This window comes from Gopherus evgoodei, chromosome 8 (genome assembly GCF_007399415.2).
Source record: "Gopherus evgoodei ecotype Sinaloan lineage chromosome 8, rGopEvg1_v1.p, whole genome shotgun sequence".
NCBI lineage: Eukaryota > Metazoa > Chordata > Testudines > Testudinidae > Gopherus > Gopherus evgoodei.
This window is the reverse complement of record NC_044329.1, coordinates 9265632-9288332: the sequence shown is the minus strand read 5'-3', so window position 1 is coordinate 9288332 and position 22701 is coordinate 9265632. Positions and strand designations below refer to the sequence as shown.

General features: G+C 42.3%; 1 protein-coding gene across 1 annotated transcript in view; it reads right to left on the bottom strand.

Moving 5' to 3' along the window:
• Nucleotides 1-22701, bottom strand: part of COL23A1 (collagen type XXIII alpha 1 chain) — a 324183-nt gene that overhangs the window by 80442 nt on the left and 221040 nt on the right. Inside the window, exons 3-4 of the mRNA XM_030572434.1 lie at nt 14142-14186; nt 5530-5537 (exon numbers count right to left, since the gene is read on the bottom strand). Coding sequence (XP_030428294.1) covers nt 5530-5537; nt 14142-14186 — 53 coding nt within the window. The remainder of the gene's footprint in view (nt 1-5529; nt 5538-14141; nt 14187-22701) is intronic.

The window sequence follows — 22701 nt, the reverse complement described above, 5'->3', positions numbered from 1 at the left end:
AGTCACAGTTGTACTCTCAGCAGCATGACAACACATTGCAATATGTAAAACTCAGAGCCTGACCCACGCAGAGGGCTTAGTCCCTGCTGCATCCTTGGCTGCCAGTGGGAGGTGCAAGAACTCAGCAACATTTAAGGCGCAGGCTCTTACAAGAGCAACTTTTCCTAGTGGAGGGTAAACTGACACACATGTGAATCAAATACAAATCTCTTCATCTTTCAGTTGTTTTTGACTTTTTGTATACATTTGCTACTTACCAAAGGCGTTGCTCCCACACACCCATCCCCTCCTCTCATGCAATCCTACAGTGGAGTCACGGACATATTGCCAGGCCCTGCTACAGGCCAGCAGGCAGAGTTCCCCGCAGAAGTAATGAGGAACATTACTTTGCTTTAAGCAAACTGATGGCAAGATATGCTTTGGCACGGTGCCCCCTCTGGGCTGGGGACCCTTTCTTGAGAAAAGTAGTGGGGAGAAGGAGGAGGAACCCTGGCTCTGTGTCTCCGTTTGTGTGTATGACTTTGTGTTTCTCTGTCTGTGAAGACCTCAGGGGAATCTACAGGATTAGGATCCCAGTCTGTGATCTGGGGCATTTCAGCAGTGTGTGGGGACAAACCCCAAACTCCGCCCTCACTTGATGAAGGGATTTGGGTGAAGCATTTCTGTGAGGATTTCCCCTCTCCACATCCCCGCTTCCATTGTTTTTTTTTCATGGGAGGGGGAGATTTCCCAACCCCGCTCAAGGTTTTGCATCTGTTTAGGGTGAAGCTAAAATAGAAAACGGGCTCTACACAGAAAATATCTTATTTAATCCTCCAGATCTGCACCATCAGCAAAGGGACACAAAACACAGCTGGCCAAGGACATTTCTCATTTTCTATTCTCCTTGTTTTTCAAAGTAGTGTTTGCAGCTAGATATAGGGTTAAACATGTAGTTAGCTGCTCTCCAGGATATACAAAAAAGTGTACAAGTTATACAGATTCCAAGTACAGAGCTGTTAAATTTCAGGGTTGTATCTAGTACAGCAATGTCATGTGACACTGTATACATGGACTTTATTGGCACGATGTCATTATACAACGGTAGCTGCATTCATAAATTTCTTATTGCATCAACTTCCTACATTTTCCAAAGTTTCCTCCAGTTTAAATACAGTAGCATCCACATCTACTAAAGAGACACTGCAGTATTTAACACACACACTACAGAAATGTAGGTTCTTCCAGGAACAAGACATTAATTACAATAACAACTCATTTAACAAATCATAGACTTCAGATAAAATATACAGTAACATTTTTATGAAGGCTTATGGTACCGGACAACTGAAGCATAAAATATGTAAGTAGGAAACACTGTGTAAATCACAACTCTCATTTATTGGTAGGTTTCCATGGTCTGTATCTTAATACATAAAGTGTTTATTAGTATCTGTTACAGTAAATGTTAAATTATAGTGTATGGTAAATCTATCCTTCAGATTGTAGAAATTTCCTACTCTGCATGTGATTTTAATATCCTCTGTAACTGAGTCTTTATAGAGAGTATTTGACTAGCACACTCCTTATCCTACAGACAGAATGATCCATCATCTAACAGCCCTAAATACTGTACCACAGATTCTAATACTTCATACAAGCAACTAATTTATGACAGCCAAAAATAAAACACCAGAACAACTACTACTAGTGGCCAACATAATTGAGAATGCCTTTTAGCATAATGTGATGCTGTATGTATAGAATGTAATCAGTTCCTTATGGCCAAAAATCAAGAAACATAAGAAAGCAATAGACTTAACTGCAATGCTGCTGACATAAAATAACATTGTGTTTCTGTGGGTTTTAGGACTTTTTTTTTCTTTTTCAAGAGTTTAAAGAGTCTTTGTCAAGAGTTGTAGTTTAACCCACAGTGTTAGGGCTTGTTAAGAAAAGTTTTACAAAAGGTTAAAAAAATGTAAATGGGTGTAGGGGGAAAAAGGGTCTTGTTTGTGAATAAAATGTTTGTAGTGGTTTGGCTGCAAGAGCGCCCCCTAGTCAACCTTCCCAGCTGCCTGACATGGCTGTGGGTCTCCCCAAGAGGAGGTAGGCTCTGGCCCACCAGCTAATTGTTCCATCAGTCTTAACCCCTTCGGGGGCTACTGGAAGGGCTGAAACATTTTGATGCAAAAAGGGAAAAATCAGCTCAGTACTGGACCACCCCCAAGCTTCCCATGGGGTGTCTCTGCCCTTTCCTTAGGGCTTAGTTCCTAAGCAGTCTCTTAGTAGAGCATTGCTCTCTCCTGGGGGCTAACTGCCCTGACTTGCATCTGACGAAGTGGGTATTCACCCACGAAAGCTCATGCTCCAAAACGTCTGTTAGTCTATCAGGTGCCACAGGACTCTTTGCTGCTTTTACAGATCCAGACTAACACGGCTACCACTCGGATACTTGCCCGTCCCTAGGGGCTGCTCCAGCTAACCTCTCCACCAGCAAAGCTCCATTTGTGCAAAGAGACAGAGCTCCATCCTTCTTCCTGGCCAGTCAGCCCTCGACTGGGCCAGGTTCTCTTCTTTTATTCCTTCAGGTATGGCAGGCAGGGCTATTTGGGCCCAAAGGATCTTGTTAGCTCCTTCTCTGCTGGTGTGGGGCCTCTCTGCCTCACCACAATCTCCCCCATGCAGCGTCCGCAATTCAACAGCGCACAGTAACCAGCAAATCAAAGTGACTGGAGACTAAAAGAAAATGGTTTCTAAATATGTTGTTCAAACTAAATCAGATTAATAGAAGTGAACAGACAGCACATACAGTGACATTTCAGGCCTCAATCCTGCAATTAACAGGATGCAGGCAGACTGCAGACACTTTGTGCTATCAACTGCAGGAGTGGAGCCTAAATTGCTAAAATATTCACTTTTAATCATTTAAGGTACAGTAAACAACAAATGCAAAGAAATGGGTCTTTTAAAATATATAGGGAGTTGGAAGCAGGTCATCTTTTTTATGTTTAGCTACAAATAAACTAAAAATTATAATAAAATATTTTTCTGAATTCCAATCAAATTCAAATAATTCCATACATTGACAGACACAAATTTAATCCAGAGGTAGGGTGACCATATTTGGCCAAGACAGTCCCTTTTTAAGCCCTGTCCTGGCCATCCCAACTTTTTTGGCAAAAGCCGGCGTTTAGAATATCAGGGTTGGAAGGGACCGCAGGAGATCATCTAGTCCAACCTGCTGCTCAAAGCAGGACCAATCCCCAGACAGATTTTTACCCTAGTTCCCTAAATGACCCCCTCAAAGATTGAACTCGCAACCCTGGGTTTAGCAGGCCAACACTCAAACCACTGAGCTATCCCTCTCCCATTTGCTCTTGCCAACTTGATCAGTTGACAAACGCGCATGGGACAAATGCCAAGTTTTGTCAAAAAAGTGGGGCACAGAGGAATGTGCAGGGAGGTGAGCAGCAATGCCAGCCCTGCGCAGGGGAGGAAGGTAGGGCTCTCACAGGAGACAGGTATGGCTCGGGTGAACAGTGACCCCAGTCCCATGAGGGGGGCAGGCAGGGCTTGGTTGAGCAGTGACGCCAGCCCCAGCCTCGTGGGGGTGGGGGAGGGAGACAGAGCTCAGGCGAGCAGTGATGCCAGCCCTGTGTGGGCAGGGGGGGAAGACTTGGGCTAGCCCTAATCAGGTTCCCATTTTCCCTTTGGGAAAAATGGTCACCCTATCCATAGGGTACTTTAGTCATTCTGGGGAAAGTGCCCAAACTATACCATGAAAGCTCTGTGGGGTTAAATCCAGAGCAGAATGTCTCGAAGACGGAGCTTTGGGGCTTAGCTCTAGTAGGTCAGCGTGTATAATGATTTTGCTGAAGAAGCAAAAACATGCTCTGGATTTTGTGTATAACCGGGAAGTTCAGGAGCCAATTCCCAGCTCACCTCGGTGCCAAGTAACCTGGAATCACTTGCTTCTAAATTGTTTTTCGCCCCCAATAAATGTTCCCTCACTAATGTTACGGAGACCCATATATTCATTGTACTATGTGGATGAACAGACTGTGCCGAACTTTTTGATTAGAAAATGTTTACAGGAAAATGATTTCACTGACAGACTAAACTCCTAAATACCAGTGAGCTGGGACAAATTCATTTGCCTGGGCTTCTGCAGACAGATACCCCCACCGATTGATGGCTAATACCTTGCACAACTTTTATAACAGAATGTGTGCCTGGGTAGAGTTTCAGACAAGCCCCATTTCCCTCCTCTCAGGGGGGTTATCGGTCAAAATCATTGTTAACTGCACATTCTTCTATGGTTCCCACTAAAATCCAAGCCAACATAGCAGTTTTGCCCACATTTCTCCAAGTTTTCAGATTCAAAAATGAACCTGAAAGAAAAATGAAACCTCAAGGGACATAAACGCCCATTAACTAAAAGTATAAACACAAAATATTGTTCAAACCCACACGAACACTGCTGAGTTTTACAACCCTAACATTTTACTTGTGTTTCATCATTGGTTCAAGGTTTTAAATGAAATATATAGAATTGGAGATTAACTAGATCAAAAGATGGTTTATCAATGAATTGCAGAGATTACTGGAATAACTCCCTGCCAGTGTCATTGGGCCTTGGCAGGAAGGGAATGGCATTTGAAGAAAGAAACTGCCATTACATTGCTTATCAAAAGAAGCACGGCAGGTTTGAAATATAAAGAGTAGGACTTTCAAAAGCCGTTGAAGGTTTTAGATGCCTTTCATTGACTTTCAGAAAGTCAATGGAAGGTGGCAGGTGCCTAATTCCCTTAGGCTCATTTGAAAATCCCACCGATGACAGCATTTAACTGGTGCCGGTAAGGCTAACTTCTCACCCTAAGAGCACTGGAAGAGTAACAGATTTGGGGATTTCATTGGAGGGAATAAAGACAGATGTGTCTGAAAGTTGTTTTAGAAGGAGAGATTAGAACATGTTCAACTGCTATCTCTTCAAACAATGCATTCACCATAAAGGTTCCGGCCATGCAGCGAGAGATGTTTATTACTCACCAAGCAGCCCCGAAGAGAGAAGAAAGCTATACATTTTTTTGGCTGAATCACAGTGGTGTGGGGTTATCAACATCACTAATGACATGCAGTATCAATCAACTGAGACATAATAGGTGGGAGAAGTGAGATGGCCAGTTTTCACATTTAAAACATCAAAACATTTAAATATTAATACAGTGTGCACATTTTTTGAGCATGGAGACTGACCAAAGAATTCCTTAAAAAAAAACTATTTTTTTTTTTTTACAGAATATTTGCAGGGTTTTAAATTGTCACAGGCTCCTTAGAGCAGCGAGTTAAGCATTTTTAAAGCTTTTTTTTTTTTTTTAACTAGTTGTCTACGATCAAGAGTGGGAGGGAGGAAAAAAAAAGTAGCATCTGGTACTAATTTTCCTTCCATACACACCTCTACCAAAAAAGGCTGTTCTTGTGAAATGATATAGAAAGGAAAAAAAATTGCCTTAACTTTGTTGACCCAAGAGTAAAATCCACGGTACTTACTGCAGGTCCTGAAAAACAAAAGCAAAACCCCAAACACTTATTAACCACAAGAAAGCAAAGTATCATTCTATACAACACAGTATGTGGCAGGGAGGTCAGGATGTCAGAGCAATATTTCTATCTTGCATCAAGTTTGGTGGCATTCCACATGTAGATAAAACACAGCATCTACAACCCGGTTCCAGAGTGAGTGTTACGCAGCTATACATGAACACTCCCACACTAGGATAAAATTGAATCTTCATCTCTACCATGTGAGCCTTGGAGAAGGCACGGAGCTGGCAGCAGCAAGTGGCAATGCTGTAGAGCTAGAAGTCTGTGGAACGTTCAGCTGCCATTATGGAGTTCTCTGCTCTCATCTCTGGTGCCTGTAGTAGGAGGCCAGGTCTATACTACAGCTTCCGCTGGCATAGCTATGTCAACTCATGGGGGTGAGGTCCTGTGTGGACCTGTCTGACACAGCTGTGCCAACAAAGGCCCCTAGCGTAGATGCCATTATGCTGGCACAGCTGTGCTTCTGATGGTATAGCTTATTTCAGTTGGGGGTAGGGCTGTGCTGGTTTTGCTGGGATAAGCTGCGTCCCCACTAGGAGAGCGTTGTTGCTATAGTACATCAGTATACCTATTCCAGCCAAGCGCTCCTAGCGTAGACCTGGCTGATGGAAGGGAGCTACTGATACACAGCAACTTATGAGGCACAAATTCCACCACCTCTGAGCATTTGTGCAGCACATTTCACCTACTGATCTCCAAGCTTCACTGAACATTCTCCTGACTCCCACTCCTGCCCCTAACCACTGGGTCATGCTGCTGCTGCTGACTTATGTTGCCATGAGAGGGGAACATGCCATGCACCAAGCCCAGGGCAAGGTAACTGAAAACAAAACAAAGAAAGACGCCTCTAGACTTCAATGGGCTTTAGATCAGACCCACAGAACTCAGGACTCAAGTGGTGATGGTGGTAGCAGGAAACCTGGCATCTCCTGCTGCACAACCATCCCACCTACTCCAGACCAATTTCTGCAGCATTCCCAAACTCCCATCTCCTCAGCACTGTGCAGCAGAGGTGAACATTTGGGCTGTGGACCAATGGCATCCATGTTCCACTCTTGTTTGAGAGGGTTTTTACACTGTGTTTTTGGGCCTCTTCATGCTCCATTTCCTACATGATCAAAACCAGAAATGGATTCAATGCAAATAAATAAATAAATAAATAAATAAAAATGTGGGAGGAATTAAAACAGAAAAAAAAGAAGCTTACTGGAAACTCAGTTTTAAATGAAAAGCATATTTCTGTTTCTCTTTATGAGTCTTTTCAAGCTCTCAATTTTTAAAAAAAAAACTTACTTTAAAACATCTAAGTGTTTAAAAATGAAACAATAAAAACCAAATAATAGTGCAGAATTAGGATCCAAACCAACTATTTATTATGGCACAGAGTATATACTGCCAGGAACTGGCCTGTTAGCATCAGTAGGCCAGCTCAACGTATTCCGCACAAGACCTGGTAGCATCTGGGCCTGAACATGGTGCGTTCATTGTGAATGCTTTCGGTTATATTTTAGAAGAGAATACATCCAAAGTTTCATTTGTTACAGTGGCAACTTGGTCCGTCTCCGGATCAGGACCATTGTCTTTACCTTAGGTCATGTACATGGCTGTTGTTGTACTTTCACAGGTTTAAATTCTTATGACCAGATCCCAAGCTATTATACATTGGCGTAGCTACATTGAACTTACTGGATCTATTTACTAGCAGAGAATTTGGCTTTTAATGTGAACTGATTTATTAACTAATTTTTATCAACTTACCCACGCAAAGCCCCTTTTCATGTTAACGAACAACAAATTAAGTGACGTGGTCAAGACATTTTAATATGGGACTGCAATGACGTACCTAATTTCCCTAGGCTTTGTTGTCTTTTTGCCTTAATTCATATACCGTGTCCCTCAAATATATGCAAGCAACTATGTCATCTGATCTGCCTTATAAAATGCCTCACCCTTGGTCATGAGGCTCAACTGAATTGAATGGATCGCTGTAGATCATCTTTTGCAACATGCAGCTCAGGGCAGCAGAACTTTGATGTCTGATTGATATCAGAGTTATGTTAAACTTTTACTGATAAAGAGCAGAATTTGGCTAGGAATTTTCATTAATGCTAAAAGTTATCGGAGACCCTTAAGGGATTTATGAATAAATCAAATTTGATTTTTAAAATAAACATTGTCCAAGAACTACATCATTTCTGACTTGCTCAATGTTTTTCACAGACTGGTCATGGGAGACTTGTCTGCTATAGATGAAGTCTTTTTTTTTTTTTTTTACAAGGCAATAAGCAAAGAAGTGAGCGATGTGCCAAGGGGCTCTCTCTCCTTCCCTTAGATGTAGACACACTGCATAAGGCATTCTCCCTTTCTGAGAAATTTGCCAAAATTATTAATAATAAAGTTGACCAGTGACAATTATTTTCAACATCCTACAGTCAGAATGAAATCAGTTGGAAATTATTATTATTATTATAACAAGCAAAAATTGGCAACAGCCTTCGTAAATTTGGGATTCCATAACAAATTACTTCGGAGGCATATTTCATAAAGGAAAACAGGAAGACAAAATAACCTACAGAACAAAATCTGAGCCATTTCTGACAGATTCCCCCATTAACAAACATAGTGTTGGCAGGATGCCATTCTTATCTATAACCTGCAGCATTTATTACTGCTAGATTTAAACAACTCCTATAATTATGACTTTACGTTTTATAGCCAGAACTCTAAACACATATAAAAGTATTTGAAAATGCCCACAGGCCCCCAAAGGTCAATGTGTTGGAGGAAAAAAGTCAGATTAGTTAGCTAACAATCCAGCTTTAGTTATTTAATATTCATATATATTTAGATTGTGGTAGTGCCCAAAGGCCTACCAGGATGGGGCTCTGTGATGCCAGGCACTATACAAACATATGGTAAGTGACAGCCCCAGGCCCAAAGCTTTCATTATTTTTGGAATCTAGCTCATTCCAAACATGCTGTGCTTCTCCCACTGACAGAGCTTCTGCCATTTGCAGAGGTCAGAACAGAGCATCTTCACCAGACGCGCTGCAGCGCAGTACGTATAGATGTGGCCTTAATCAGTTAGACCGCATCTACACTGGGAAAATGGTTAATGTTTGAAAACATATTAACATGATGTTAACAAGACTTTGCCCTTCGTGTGGAAAAGAACAGTTATATTTAAAAAAATATATTAGCTGACTGTAGAGGATAACCATGAACTGGCTAGATATCACTTTTCCTTGTCTATACCAGGTGCCAAGTTGTGTTAGCTAAAACATGTCAGCTAACATTTTCTAACAGGATGCGTTTTCCCTCTGTAGAAATTGCTTTCATGGCAACACCTTGGATACGTTCTTTACGTTCTGAGATCCTACTTAACTGGTGCTATCTACACTGGTTTCTTCCCACTGCAGATGAGAAGCCACCTGTGTTGCAAATGAATCAGTTGAGTCAGCCCTCCTGCAATGCCTTGTATATAGAAAATTATCCTAAAGCCTCCTCGTCCCAGCAAGAGTGCTGAGCACTATGGGATAAATGCTTCAGAAAGCATTGGGATAGCCATGGATCTGTAGTATGCTCTACAGAAACATACTGTAGCAGTTCCATCCAAAACAGTTTTGGCTGCCTGAACACGTCAAACGGTTGCAAAAATAAGCGAGACCCACAAGCCAGTTGATGCACTCAGTGTTCATGTAGTGGCTTTCTTGCTTTCTGTAGACACACCTGAAAGGTGAGAGTAGGATGGTGCTTCCCAAGTGAGACCGATTAGTTGTTTAAAGAATCTTAGTCCCAGAGTTGCATCATTAAGATACGCTGATTTTTTTTAAAAAGCAGCCTCTTCCAGAAAGCTGTAACCTGAATGCCCATTACAAAGGTGATTCTTTCTTTGTATATAGCTTTGAGACATAGGTGCAATTCATGGCATTAGCTGCTCCTCTGTCAGAGACATTGAAATAATTAAGTAAGAGCCAGATGACTGCAGGAGTAAATAAAATGGGTCAGATAGAGTCAATGACTCAATAAATCTGTGGGCTGTTTAACTGTATTGACACTGACAAAACTGCTTTCCAAATCTATGCATTGTTCCTGTTTAAACATGAAGGTCGGTGAAGAGCATTAGAAGAAACCTGGGCTGTAGCCATGGGTGTCAAGGCAAGAAGGGTTTGGGGAGCTCAAGCAACCTCCAAATTCACATTTGCTTTGCATGTTCCACAGCCATTTTCACAACACTCAGACCATGTACAAACGTGCCTGTGCATTTACTTTTGAAGTGTACAGTCCTGGCTTCTAACGCACTTATGTCCTGACCAGGCCAAAGGACAAGAGCAGGCACGTGCAGTGGAACTCACAGGGAAAGAGTTTCAAACGGCCCCAGTGCAGGGCTTCGGATGGGTTTATGGAGAGGTTTCTTTCCACTAAAGGCTGCCTCTGCACTGAAAATTGACAGCACTTATCCCACTGATAGCCTAACACGTACAGTACTGGGAGGCAGGCAGGCCTACTATGTATGTGGGGAGGGAGCAGCTCTGGAAGGCTGTATCACTTCCAGAAGTGAGCAGCTGCAGTACGACCAGGAGCCAGGAATTCCTCCCTTCATGGGGTAGAAACAATTTATCTTTTTGTCCCCAATCAGTAAGAGCAGAGGCAGAGGGAAAGGTGATAATCCCTTTGGAATGTGGTATTTAGCACCTATCTGGTTTGGTAAGAATTGCTGAATTCCAAGCAGATTAGCAGAGTGAACCTATTTACGTTTGGCTGCACTGGCACTTTTACCCAGTGTTTGTCTAGCACTAGTGCAGTTTCACCATGAGTAGCAATAGTGGAAGCACTAGCATGGCCAGAATATCAGCAGTTTTACCACCTAATTTTGGTTTGTATTTGGCCCAATGACACCACAGTTCAGACGTGTCCTTTAAGTACTTTAATTTTTTTAAAGACATTTTAAATTAAATTTTGAAATAGTATTTTATCCACCCCATAAACAATGCCCATCATCAGTTGTCTTCAGTGTGCTTCAAGAGTGACAAATTCTTTGTAAATTCCTATTTATTTATAGTTGTCTGGTTAATTTTTATACTGTCCAAATCTAAACAGAAAAGAAATGGAATTCAGTCATGTTTTAAATCAATCCTGGAGGAGCCAGGCTGATCTCTCCCACATCACTGTGGAAAGCTGCTTGATTTTAAAACAAATTTATTGAATGCCTCCTATGTATTATAAAGCTTTAACATTACAATTTTAACAGCTGCCAGAGAAAGGCCTCCCCCAGGGCTGAGCCTTCTGGCAATAAGACAGTATTTGTCTGGAGGCTGTGAAGTTGTAACCACATAGAGTCTCCAGGGAGGGATGCTATCATGCTAGGCAAACAAATTTTTATTCCCATTTATCAGCCGTGGTGAAAGAACAAGGACCTGGTTTATGTGTGGTAAGATTCTGAAACAAATATATAAATATATGTTCAAGCTATCTATGAAAACAAACTTTTGGCAGCTATGCCAAAACCAATATGCAGAGGGAAGTCTGCTCTTTTGCCTTTCTTTATATCTGTAATACAGCATGACAATTCTCCAGGGCTTCATTACATAGGCTGTGTTTAACCACTTTGCTGTATCTAGCGTATTGCATTGCGTGCTTTTGTTCCGTCTCAGAGTAAGGCATAGCTTAACCATCTACCACAAGTGTGCGCCCTAGGAGCCTCCCTGCCAAAAATAACTACGGCTTCTCCTTGATTTCCCTCTTCAATTACAGAAAAATCGAAAGAGACATACTTGAGTCTCATTAATTCTTTATAATTCCGCTGCTGGTTATCCTCTGATCCCAGGGCAGTTTGCTGTTCCTTAAGAGGAAGGATATTCTTGTGGTTAATGCACTGAACTGGAACTCAGGAGACCTCAGTTCAAGTCCTTGCTCTGCCACAGACTTCCTGTATCCCCGTGGGCAAGTCACAATCTCTCTGTGCCTCTGTTCCCCATCTGTAAATTAGAGATAATAGCACTTCCTTTCTCTCTTTTGGTGCTGTATATGTAAAACGTAAGCAGCTTTTTGGGGAAAGGTTAGTCTCTTACCATGCCTGTGCAGTGCCTAGCACAATGAGGGCCTGATCTCACACTGGGACCCTAGATGGTATTTTAATACTATTGCTACTAGCATCACAAAAATTGTATTTTCAGGCAGTTCACGTGAAATATTAAAGTGTAGTTTGAGTATGAATTCTCACAGGTCGGCATCCTGAGCCTCAGTGATGTCTTTAAAATGTTTGATGACTAAATAGTTGGACAATGTCGTAAGAGAAAATTCAGTAAACTGATGTATTTAAACATTATTCACTGTTTGAATGTTGCAGTTAGCACTTGGTTGAATCTTATAGTCAACCAATAACTTTATGGAGCAGAATGCAACATTAAGAAATCCAAAACACATGACAGGATACTCCACCTCGACAGTTGGGCTTAGTTAAGCAGAACAGGATTCACTGTAGCAGACTGGATCGCTGTTCCATGAAGTCCAATATTCTTCTGCTGGTTGCAACAACCCCTGATGTTTACCTGGCCCAATATGTGATGTCCTCTAGCGAGCAAGAGAAGGAAATGATTTCCTGACCTCTATGGCAATCAGTTCTATGGCCTGGAGTGTATCATTTACCTTGCTCCACCTCCTCATAACTGCAAGCACTGATGGTCATAAAATTATCTAGTCTGTTCTGAAAATTCAGCTCAAGTATTTGATTATATGTTCTCCTGCAGCACTAGTTCCACAGGCTGGTACCATATCGCACTTCTATTGATACGAAATTTACCTACCCTTAATTCCATCATGTGTGTTCTAGAAGTTCATAGCTGAGTATTTACATACGTTTGGGATATAAACAGCTTGAACTTATAGCAGAGGTGGGCAAACTTTTTGGGCCGAGGGCCACATCGGGGTGCGGAAATTGTATGCAGAGCCAGGGCACGGGGCTGGAGTGCGGGAGGGAGTGTGGGGTGTGGGAAGGGGTGCAGTGTGCAGGAAGGGGCTCAGGGCAAGGAATTAGGGAAGAGGAGGGGTGCAGGGTGTATGAGGGAGCTCAGGGAAGGGGGTTGGGGTGCAGGAGGGGTGTGGGGCGTATGAGGGGGCTCAGGGCAGGGAGTTGGGGTGCAGGCAGGGTTCGGGCTCTGACCCAGTGCCACTTATCTAAAGGGTGCTGCGGCCCCTGGGGGAGGAGAGGCAGAAGGCTCTGCGTGTGCTGCCCTTGCCGCGCCTCCAGGTACTTCCTCCAAAGCTCCCATTGGCTGCGGTTTCCTGTTCCCGGCCAGTGGGAGCTGCAGGGGCCGGTGCCTGAAGGCAAGGGCAACGCACAAAGCCCTCTGCCCCTTTGCCAGGGGGGCACAGGGATGTGGAGCTAGCTGCTTCTGAGAGCGGTGCAGGGCCCATGTGCCATGGGGGGCAATCTCATGGGCTGGATCCGGCCCACGAGCCATAGTTTGCCCACCCCTGACTTACAGCAACAGATGTTGCACCATCTGAGAATATTTTTGGCTTGCCCTTGAAATGAAATTATATCCAAGGCACAGCAAACAGAAGCCCTGTTGCTAATTAAAAATACATATTTACAGCACCATATTGCTTAGACCAAATTAAAAGGGCACTGTCAAGGTTGGAAGGCCAAAAATTTCATCCACCCTTAATTTAAATAAATGTTCACAAACTCCATGTAGTTCTTTAGATATGTTTTTACCTCCCAAAACCAACTACGTTCCACTCTACTTCTGTAGTACCTTCTAGCTTCGAAGCACAGAGCAAACAATACCCTTCTGAAGCTGATATCGAAGTAGCATTAGCCCTATTTCACAAGAGAGGCAGAAAAACAGTCTTCACAAGGAAGACAGGTGTGTTCTTATTTCGAGTTAGCTAAAACATGGTGACTAACAAAAATAGAAATCCTAGCGAAGGACGAGAAGTTTATAGTTTTTACATGAGTTAGCTAGCTGAGGTAAAGGCTATGGGTGAACATGAATCTCAAGAATGTGTGTCCAAGACCAACACAAGTTAGGCTTAGAATTCACTCTTTCCTGACTCTCAGTCTGTGAACATTTTAAATAGAAAATACAAGGTGTATAATGTATAAGTAATCCTAAAACAAGAAGCCAGTGTATGGTTCCCAAGACACTGTATATGTGCTTTTTATATTTCTCTCTGTATTATTACCTGCTATGACTGTTCACATGCCTATCTCCCTTCTCCCTGTCCTGTCTTTCTTTGAAAACGAATGGAGCACACATGGCAAAAGGAAAAAACAGCAGACTAATAAATTACACCCAGACAGACACAAATGTGTGTAATCAATGTGGCAGTGCCCCTTTAAGTCACTGTGGCTAGGTCAGAATAGAGCTGAAGGGTTTTAACATCAATAGATAACCTATTGTGCACGGGAGATGGAACTTCTTCCTTTCACAGGTCAATTAGATAAAGGTAGCTAGTATCTTTCTCAAGCAGTTTAAGTACTTTTAAGTACTGTTCCAGTTGTAACCTGGGTGCACCGCACCACACTCCACAGGAGGAAACATGAGGCTTACCAGGTTCTCCTCGTCGACCCGGCTTTCCCCGCCTTCCTGGAGGGCCTATGGAAATGAGAGAAAAGAGCTACTTATTACATGGAAATCACTGTCAGAGGAAATGAACCTCACAGGCAGCAGGACCAGGAGAGAATATGCAACAAGCCATTCCTTTTAAATTCAAAGCTTCCTCACATCTGCGCCATCCTCCCCTATGAGCCATCTGAAAAACAGTAGGCACTGAAGACACATTTTAGTATGTCCAGTATGGCAAAAAACTGTTTTGGAGAAAATGCCTCTCTTTGCTGATCCATTGCTACAGCACATGAAGGGAATGCTTTCCCCTTTACCATTCCATTTGGAGGGGAGTTCTCTATGATGTTACACCCCACATTCTTCATAGAAATATGGTTATGATATGAACATGGTATAACTAAGATATACTTTATGCAAGATGGGTCTTCTAAGATATCATTGGAAAGATTATAATTTACTGAACATGTTTATCCAATTTGCATGCATGCATCATTTTTGTATCTGAAGCTGGGAATATTAACCATGTCTCTGTATTCCAAATGTTAGTGGCTTATTGAAGAAATGCACACAAGCATAAGGATGACCCCAGGAACTGTGTGCAATAGAAACCTCTCAGAGATAGCTCTATACAATGGAACTGTTTGACCCAGGTCACAGCAAAAAAATGCTTTCCACCAAGTGCAGGGAAGATATAAAAGAGGGACCCTCACTCTGCCTACAACACCACATCTGAAAACACCTGAGGAACAAAGGCTGAACTGTGGGAAGTGATGGTCCCAGGCTGCCTGTGTATGAAAACCTGGGAAAGCCAAGGCAACTTGTGCCTTAAGAATCTGCCATCCTGTTTATCTCAGGGTGAGAATTTGCTAATTTGTATCCTACCTATCTGGTGTGTCAAGATTAGTTTGTGGCTTTTGTTTATTTACTAAAGTAATCTGCTTTGTTCTGTTTGCTATCTCTCGAACCACTTAACATCTGCCTTTTATAGTTAATAAAATTCGTTTAGTATTAAACCCAGTTCATGCAAATTCTAACTGGGGAGGGAGGCAAGAAGTCTTGTGCATCTCTCTCTTCACATTGAAGAAGAGGGCAAATTTTATGAGCTTGCGCTGTACAGATATTTCTATACAGTGCAAGACAGTATTATTTTGGGTTTGTCTCCCAAAAGGAGTGGACACATGAGTGCTGCGGGAGCCCTCTCACACAGAGCTGACTTCAGTCTGTGTCTGCAGTGTGGTGTGACCCTGCCTGCGTATGCGCTGCAAGAGGCCAGAGAGCCTAATCCAGCACAGCAGGGAGAGCGAACTCAGGCTGGCTGCGCAGGAGAGGCTCAGTTAAACCCCAGCACATCAGGCGGCATCCCGGATGGAGGGGTGCGGTGTCCAACCTGTTGCATTCTCGTTATATAATATTTTGCAATTGCCCTGTTGGAATAAAGCAGCCATTTTTCTGAGCTGACAATTCTCATGATCCTTGAGACATGTGAATTGCACGATGAGGACAAAAGAAAACACATGTTTGCAGTTGGTGGTCTACCCTTAGTAGGCTGGTTCTGGAGGAGTTCTCACCGTCTGACACAGACGATAATGAAAAATAAAAAGCAAGAAACAGCACTGCTCATTTTCATCAGGAAAACCCCAGTGTTTCCCAATTATGCGACTATTCTATTTCCAACCCTGCCTACTGTTGTTTGATGGAGAGAGAGATAATGGAACAGAGTCATTAAATATTCCTGCCGCTTTTACAAAGAACTCACAATTTGCATGAACGATTCCTTTTCTTAATAAATAATGGAGTCCCTAGCCAAGCTCTGGAGCTCCCCTTCTCAGCATGCCAAGTTGCCAATCATTTTATTTGCAAGCCTCCCATTGACACAAACGTACATTCCAGAGGCAAACTGAAAGGAAGATATTACTCTTCAGTGTTCTTTAGTATCAAGAAATCCAATTCCATTTGCAAAGAAAGGATTTTTAATTTCTACCCATCATTCCTGTGATCTGCAAAGCTTTTTGTTTTAGGTTCCAGAGGTTTGCTAGCCAAAAATAAAATAAAATAAAATAAAATTAAATTAAATTAAATTTAAAAATAGCATTAGCTAAATGGTCATAGTTTTAATTCACTGCAGTATGTGGTCCCATAGTTTTTACTCCAAAAGATGTCAAATTTCAAAATTTTCTAACATTCTGGGGAGGGGGGGGAGATTTTACTGAACTTATACCCAAATACCCGCATTCAAAACAAGACAGTGGAGAACTTTAGAACTTTTTCTGTACCCTGAAAGAATCTGTCTTTGACACTGATCTAAAAGGAACTTTCCTTAGTAAACCGAAAACATTGCCCAGGTTTTCAGAAACGTTTCATGGCACCTAGTCCAAGTTTGAAGTGAACCTATACATGGTCTTGGCTTCATTTGGAAACCATGGATGGATAGCTGCCTTTAGTTGTGTTTTGCTTTGAGTCTTTGGGTCTGACTGAATCCAAAAGAAGAAGGTTCACACAAAATGTTGTGACCCAAAACTGCTCAGTTTTGCAGAGCCGTGGTCTCAAAAACTCTGTTGTATAACTTGAATAGCCAATGGATATCAGCTGAGCAAGCATCACAGACCCCTTTTACCCTGACTTCTGCCCATGAACCATAAACTTTCCCCCAAGGAATGAGAAGGTAAATTGGTCTTTATGATGAAACAGCTTGCTAAAACTGCACTGCAGTTTTCTTATGCTGATTGCTGAACAGTGGACTTATGTTGCAAAATTCTCCTTCTAAGCGAAGCCATATGAAACAATCCACTTTACTTGGCGTGCTGAACCAATCAGTTGGTTCAGGCTATCCTCTGAGATGACTCACTTTAACTTAAAAAGGACTGATTGATAAAGACAACTTGAAGAATGGCTCTCTAGAGACTCTGGGATGGCGGGCGGGAAGGGGGAATAAAAGGTTTTAACCAGTTCAAGCTAAAAGAGACGAACAGAAGAGAATGGAAGGTCCTAAATCATATCTCTAGGTGGAACTGGCATAGTGATATAAAATCTATTTCCAAAGTAGAATACAAACTATGTAATCGCATCTGCAAAAGAAACAGGATCCAAGGCAAGTTCGTTAACTATACAATAATGATTATTTATTAAGTGGTTATGTAAGCCACGTACCTCCTGGGTGTGGTGCTCTGTCCCATCTAGGGGCACCGAGACCACTTAGAGAGCAATTAGTGAGTCTGCTCTACAGCCTTAGCTAACAGCCAGTTGGTTTTAGCTCCTGTGGTAGAGGCTCAGGCACTAAATTTCCGAAGTTCCCGGTTCGATCCTGCCTGCCGACGACCTGAGTCTGTCGGTGTTACACTAACTCATATGCTCAGCGTTTCATGGCACACCTGGAGATGCCCCATACTAAGGGTCTGTTGAGTTCCCTCTAACTGCTTCCCACTCCTGTCCACACACAAAACCTTCTCAGCCCAGCTAAGTGGTGCTTTCAACTCAGGCTAGCTGGTCTGGCTGAGGGTGTGGGTTAGATCCTGGGTGCTGCTGTCACTTGGGCTAGTAACCCCCCCACTTTGTAGAGTGGGTGCAGGCTAAATGACTTGAGTGCTGACAGTCTTCCAGTGCCTTCCCAGACTTCCCTCCAGGTGACCATAAGGACAAGCAATTATTGGGCTACTGACTATTCTGGAATGGGTCTTCCTGTTGAAGCCATTCCAATTCATATACATAAATAATAATTGGACCACGGAACTTGCAGCTGGGTCTCTCGCATCCCAGGGGAATGCCCTAACTAGAGGGCATAAAGTGGGCGCCCCCACCCCTTTACTTTCTCTCATGGTTTTGTGAATCTAGCCACTTGCTTTTGTGTGAAAAAAAAAATGCTTACAATGGCCTGGGAACTAACATTTTAGTTTTGGTTTGAACAAAATGTGTTTGTTTGTTTGTTTATTTATTTTAACAACTTTTCTATTCACAAAAAATTCTGAAAATTTTCATTTGCAGCATGACTTGACTGAGTTTTGTTCTCATGTTTTGGAAATTCCAGTGAACTGAAAAAGTCAGTTATTTGCCCAACTCTACTCACAACGAATAATGAATGTGCCTCAAGTGCAGGTCGGTTCTTGAAATATGATTTTTTGCGGTGGAAGACAGACAAAATTAGTGCCTCTCCATCTAATTGTGCCCTATTCATTTTGAAACATATAGCAGTAAAAATTAGACTAAAGATTAAGGGCCCCAGGGCTGAAAGTTCGCCCACAACTAAAGCTGCCATACATTTCAAATGGGAGTTTTGCCTGCATACAACTGCACTATCACAGACTTGGTCATGTAGTGATATATCCTACTCACCTTACTTTTGCAGAACCCCAATTTACCTTATTTTTTTTACAAGGATAAGGTGGGCAGGAGTTTGTCCATAAAATATCAGCGGCAAGTGCCAATTATATCTTATCACAAGAACAGGAATGTGCACAGGAGACAACGGTCAAGGGACCAGATTTGATTTGATTACAAGGGAGAAAGAGTCAACCACATGTGGCACAATGGGACCTGCTTTCCTAGTATGGAGAGAATTATGGCAGTTCATTGAGCAGGTCTGGCACTGCATTGCCCTATTTGCAACTCCCTTGGGCAGACTGGCTCAACTAGCCATAATTTACTGAACTGCTGGAAAATGTATGGCTTTAAACTTTCCCAATATTTTACAGTTCATTATGAGTTTTAAAACAGTGTTGATTTCCATGTTTCATTTACTAGCCCAATGTTAGACGGTATAAATGACCACTACACAATATAACAAACTAGTCTGTTCTACACTGCAGTGTGAACTTTTTACCTTGTTACTGAATGGCAATTATTTCATTGTGCATATCAGCTATCCCTCGTAAACGTTTCCAGACAGCAATATTTTTCATGCTCTTTTCTTGTATTCCAGTTACTAAACTTGCAGTCTTACTAGAAAGCTACTAATGGTTCACTATTGTCAATGCTCACGTCTCATGCGCTGGAATAAGACTGTTTAGTTTGAATGTGACACAATGTTTAGAAACAGACTGCTTTATGCTTCGTATTTATTCTCCTCTCCAAAACTATCTTGCATGAAAATGTAAATAAAGAACTCAGCACTGATATGGGATGGCCGATGAGGTTAGAAAAAAATGCATAGTTATTACCCAAGTGACAGTAATGCAACATAAATCTTAATTATATTGAACCAGCATCAAACTACATGAGGTTAAATAACAATTTATAATCCTTAACAATGATCTTCAAAAGAATTATAAAACCTCGGTTTTCTTTGTGTTCTTCTAAGTTTTTTAAAAATGTCTCTAGTTTAGCAAATAATGAAAAGAAAGATAAGTTATTCCCAACTTCTGTGTATTGCGCGTGTTTTTATAGATAACAAGATTACCTACTAAATTTGTTGCTTTGGAGGACCATGGTAGATCTTATAGTGAGGTTATACTATCCTGTATTTTATAAGTGCTAGTGGGGTCAGGAACTCTACTGCCTTTGGGTTCGGTTGCTTAGCAACCCAATGACTCCACTGGGCCCAATAAACCCTCACTAAGGGACTGTGCTCCCCGATTGGTCAGAAGAGCCAATTGATCACCATTTAAACCCTGTAGCAATACAGTGGGTGCTCAATGTGTTCTACTCCTGTATCAACACCAGACCTACTTCCTGCTTCCTGTTGGCCCTTGCTCCAACCCCTTCTGCTCTACTCCTGCCCTAGTCCATGCCTACCTCTCTACTGCTGATCACGACTACAGCTCTGCCCTTTGGTTCTGTTCTGGCTCCTGCTTCCTGGCTCTAACTATTGGCTTATCTCTTGACTACGTCAGTGGTTCTGCCCTCTGATTCTGCTCTGACCACTAGGCCAGACTCCTGCTCTGACCGCTAGGTTGCACTGCTTACACCTCCATGTGTGACTGTGGGTTTTTTTCTTCTTCAGTTTGGCCATACATCAGTAACAATGGGATCATCAATAACTTGAAAATATCAACTAAGGTTGTCTTTATTTGGTATCAAAATCCCTTCTCCTTTGAGTGCATCATCCATGTGAAAACGAAAGGCAGTATCACTGCTTATGACTGCTGCCAAAACAGTATTCAGTACTTCAAAAATCCAACTTTACATCATGTAACCTTAGATAAAACAACTGAATAAAACAAATGAAATACACATTTTCCTTCATTCAATTTGTTTCATGTCTTCCACAAGAGCACTGTACTTGCAATTTCAGGTGTTACACACATCCTGCAGCATTTGCTGGAGCGTTAACAAAAGAAAAACTGCATTAGCTGAAGGCTGACATATTTTAAAAGATGTATCAGTTATTTTAATTGCAGATTATCAAAATTCTTTCCCCCCATATTATGGAATCCCTTTCCAATAAACTAGTATTTCACAAACTCTGGTCTCCCTGGTTTCACTCACAGGTCTCTGAGCAGAATTGGGAAAAATCAGCACAAATAGCTTCAATACAGGGAAATACATTTCCATCTACCTAGCCACAGAACAAGTCACATGGGTTTTCCTGACCACATTTCTGAAAAAAATTGACTTGAGGATAAATGAGACCAGCACCATTAAAAGAACACATTGCACTTATTACCTTTAGGCCAAGATTTTCTGAAGTGACTCCTGATGTGGGGTTCCCAACTTGAGACACCTGAAGGTTTATGTAAGCGCCAAGGCAGACAATAGATTAGTTTTAATTGCTCAACGTTGTCTGGTCTAGGAAAACCGGTAAATTATAATCCCAATTTCCCATTCAAAACCCATTTATTCTCAGACCTAGAGAATAAGCCTTTACTCCCATACGTTGCACTGCCCAACTACTACTGGTTACGAGACTGATTTAATCATGCTGGAAATACACATTTGAAATCTATTTTGATTTTTTCCTCCAAATGTAACATAATATTGAAGAAAGGAAACAAGACAATCCTCTCTCATTCACGGTCTCAGTTCCATTGATTTCAATGGGATCGCGTGGAGGTCAGGGTGGACAAAATGTGTCCCATGATCAGGAGAGATCTCATGTTCTATGTTTCAGTAGCTTGTGAACCCTGAGTGGCAAGATGTCACAGTCTATTCACATAGCCTGAAACTCATTACTGACCTTGGCACAAAGAGCGGGAATGTGCTAATAAAGTTTGAACCACCTTGTAAACTGGAGTAATAGAAATAGGATGAAATACAATAGTGAAAAGTGCAAGGTTATGCATTTAGGAATTAATAAGAATTTTGGATATACGTTGGGGGCGCATCAGTTGGAAGCGACGGAGGAGGAGAAGGACCTTGGGGTACTGGTTGATAGCAGGATGACTATGAGTCGCCAATGTGATACGGCTGTTAAAAAAGCAAATGCGATTTTGGGATGCATCAGGTGGGGTATTTCCTGCAAGGATAAGGAGGTGTTAGTACCATTATACAAGGCGTTGGTGAGACCCCATCTGGAATACTGTGTGCAGTTCTGGTGTCCCATGTTCAAGAAGGATGAATTCAAACTGGAACAGGTTCAGAGACGGGCTACAAGGATGATCCGAGGAATGGAAAAACTGCCTTATGAAAGGAGACTCAAAGAGCTTGGCTTGTTTAGCCTGGCCAAAAGAAGGCTGCGGGGGGATATGCTTGCTCTATATAAATATATCAGGGGGGTTAACGTTAGGGAGGGAGAGGAATTATTTAAGTTTAGTACTAATGTAGGCACGAGGACGAATGGGTATAAACTGGATATTAGGAAGTTTAGACTTGAAATTAGACGAAGGTTTCTAACCATTAGGGGAGTGAAGTTCTGGAACAGCCTTCCGAGGGAAGTAGTGGGGGCAAAAGACTTTCCTGGCTTTAAGACAAAGCTTGATAAGTATATGGAGGGGATGTTATGATAGGATTGTTAATTTGGGCAATTGATCTTGGATTACCACCAGATAGGTCTGCTCAATGGTCTGCGGGGAGATGTTGGATGGCATGGGAACTGAGTTACTGCAGAGAATTCCTTCTTGGGTGCTGGCTGGTGACTCTTGCCCACATGCACAGGGTTTAGCTGATCGCCATATTTGGGGTCGGGAAGGAATTTTCCTCCAGGGCGGATTGGCAGGGGCCCTGGAGGTTTTTCGCCTTCCCCTGCAGCGTGGGGCACGGGTCGCTTGCTGGTGGTTTCTCTGCAGCTTGAGGTCTTCAAACCAATTTTGAAGATTTCAATAACTCGATCCTGGGATAGGGGGTGTTATAAAATTGGATGGGTGGGGTTCTGTGGCCTGCCTTGTGCAGGAGGTCAGACTAGATGATCAGATTGGTCCCTTCTGACCTATGAGTCTATGAGTCCTGTGCAGAGGGCCAGCACAAAGAGAGGGATATGTGGTGTGCAGGCCTATCTCGTATCTGGAGAGTGAATTTCACCCTTTAAGGAAAACCAAATCACAGTAAATTGACATCAAATTTTCACTGAGACTGAGGAGAGCGATGCACTTTAACTAAAGACATTATAGCTCATCTAGAAGCCCAGAGGCATCTTTGGGGACATCCCACAATATAACTGGTTTTCTTAATTCTGGTTAAC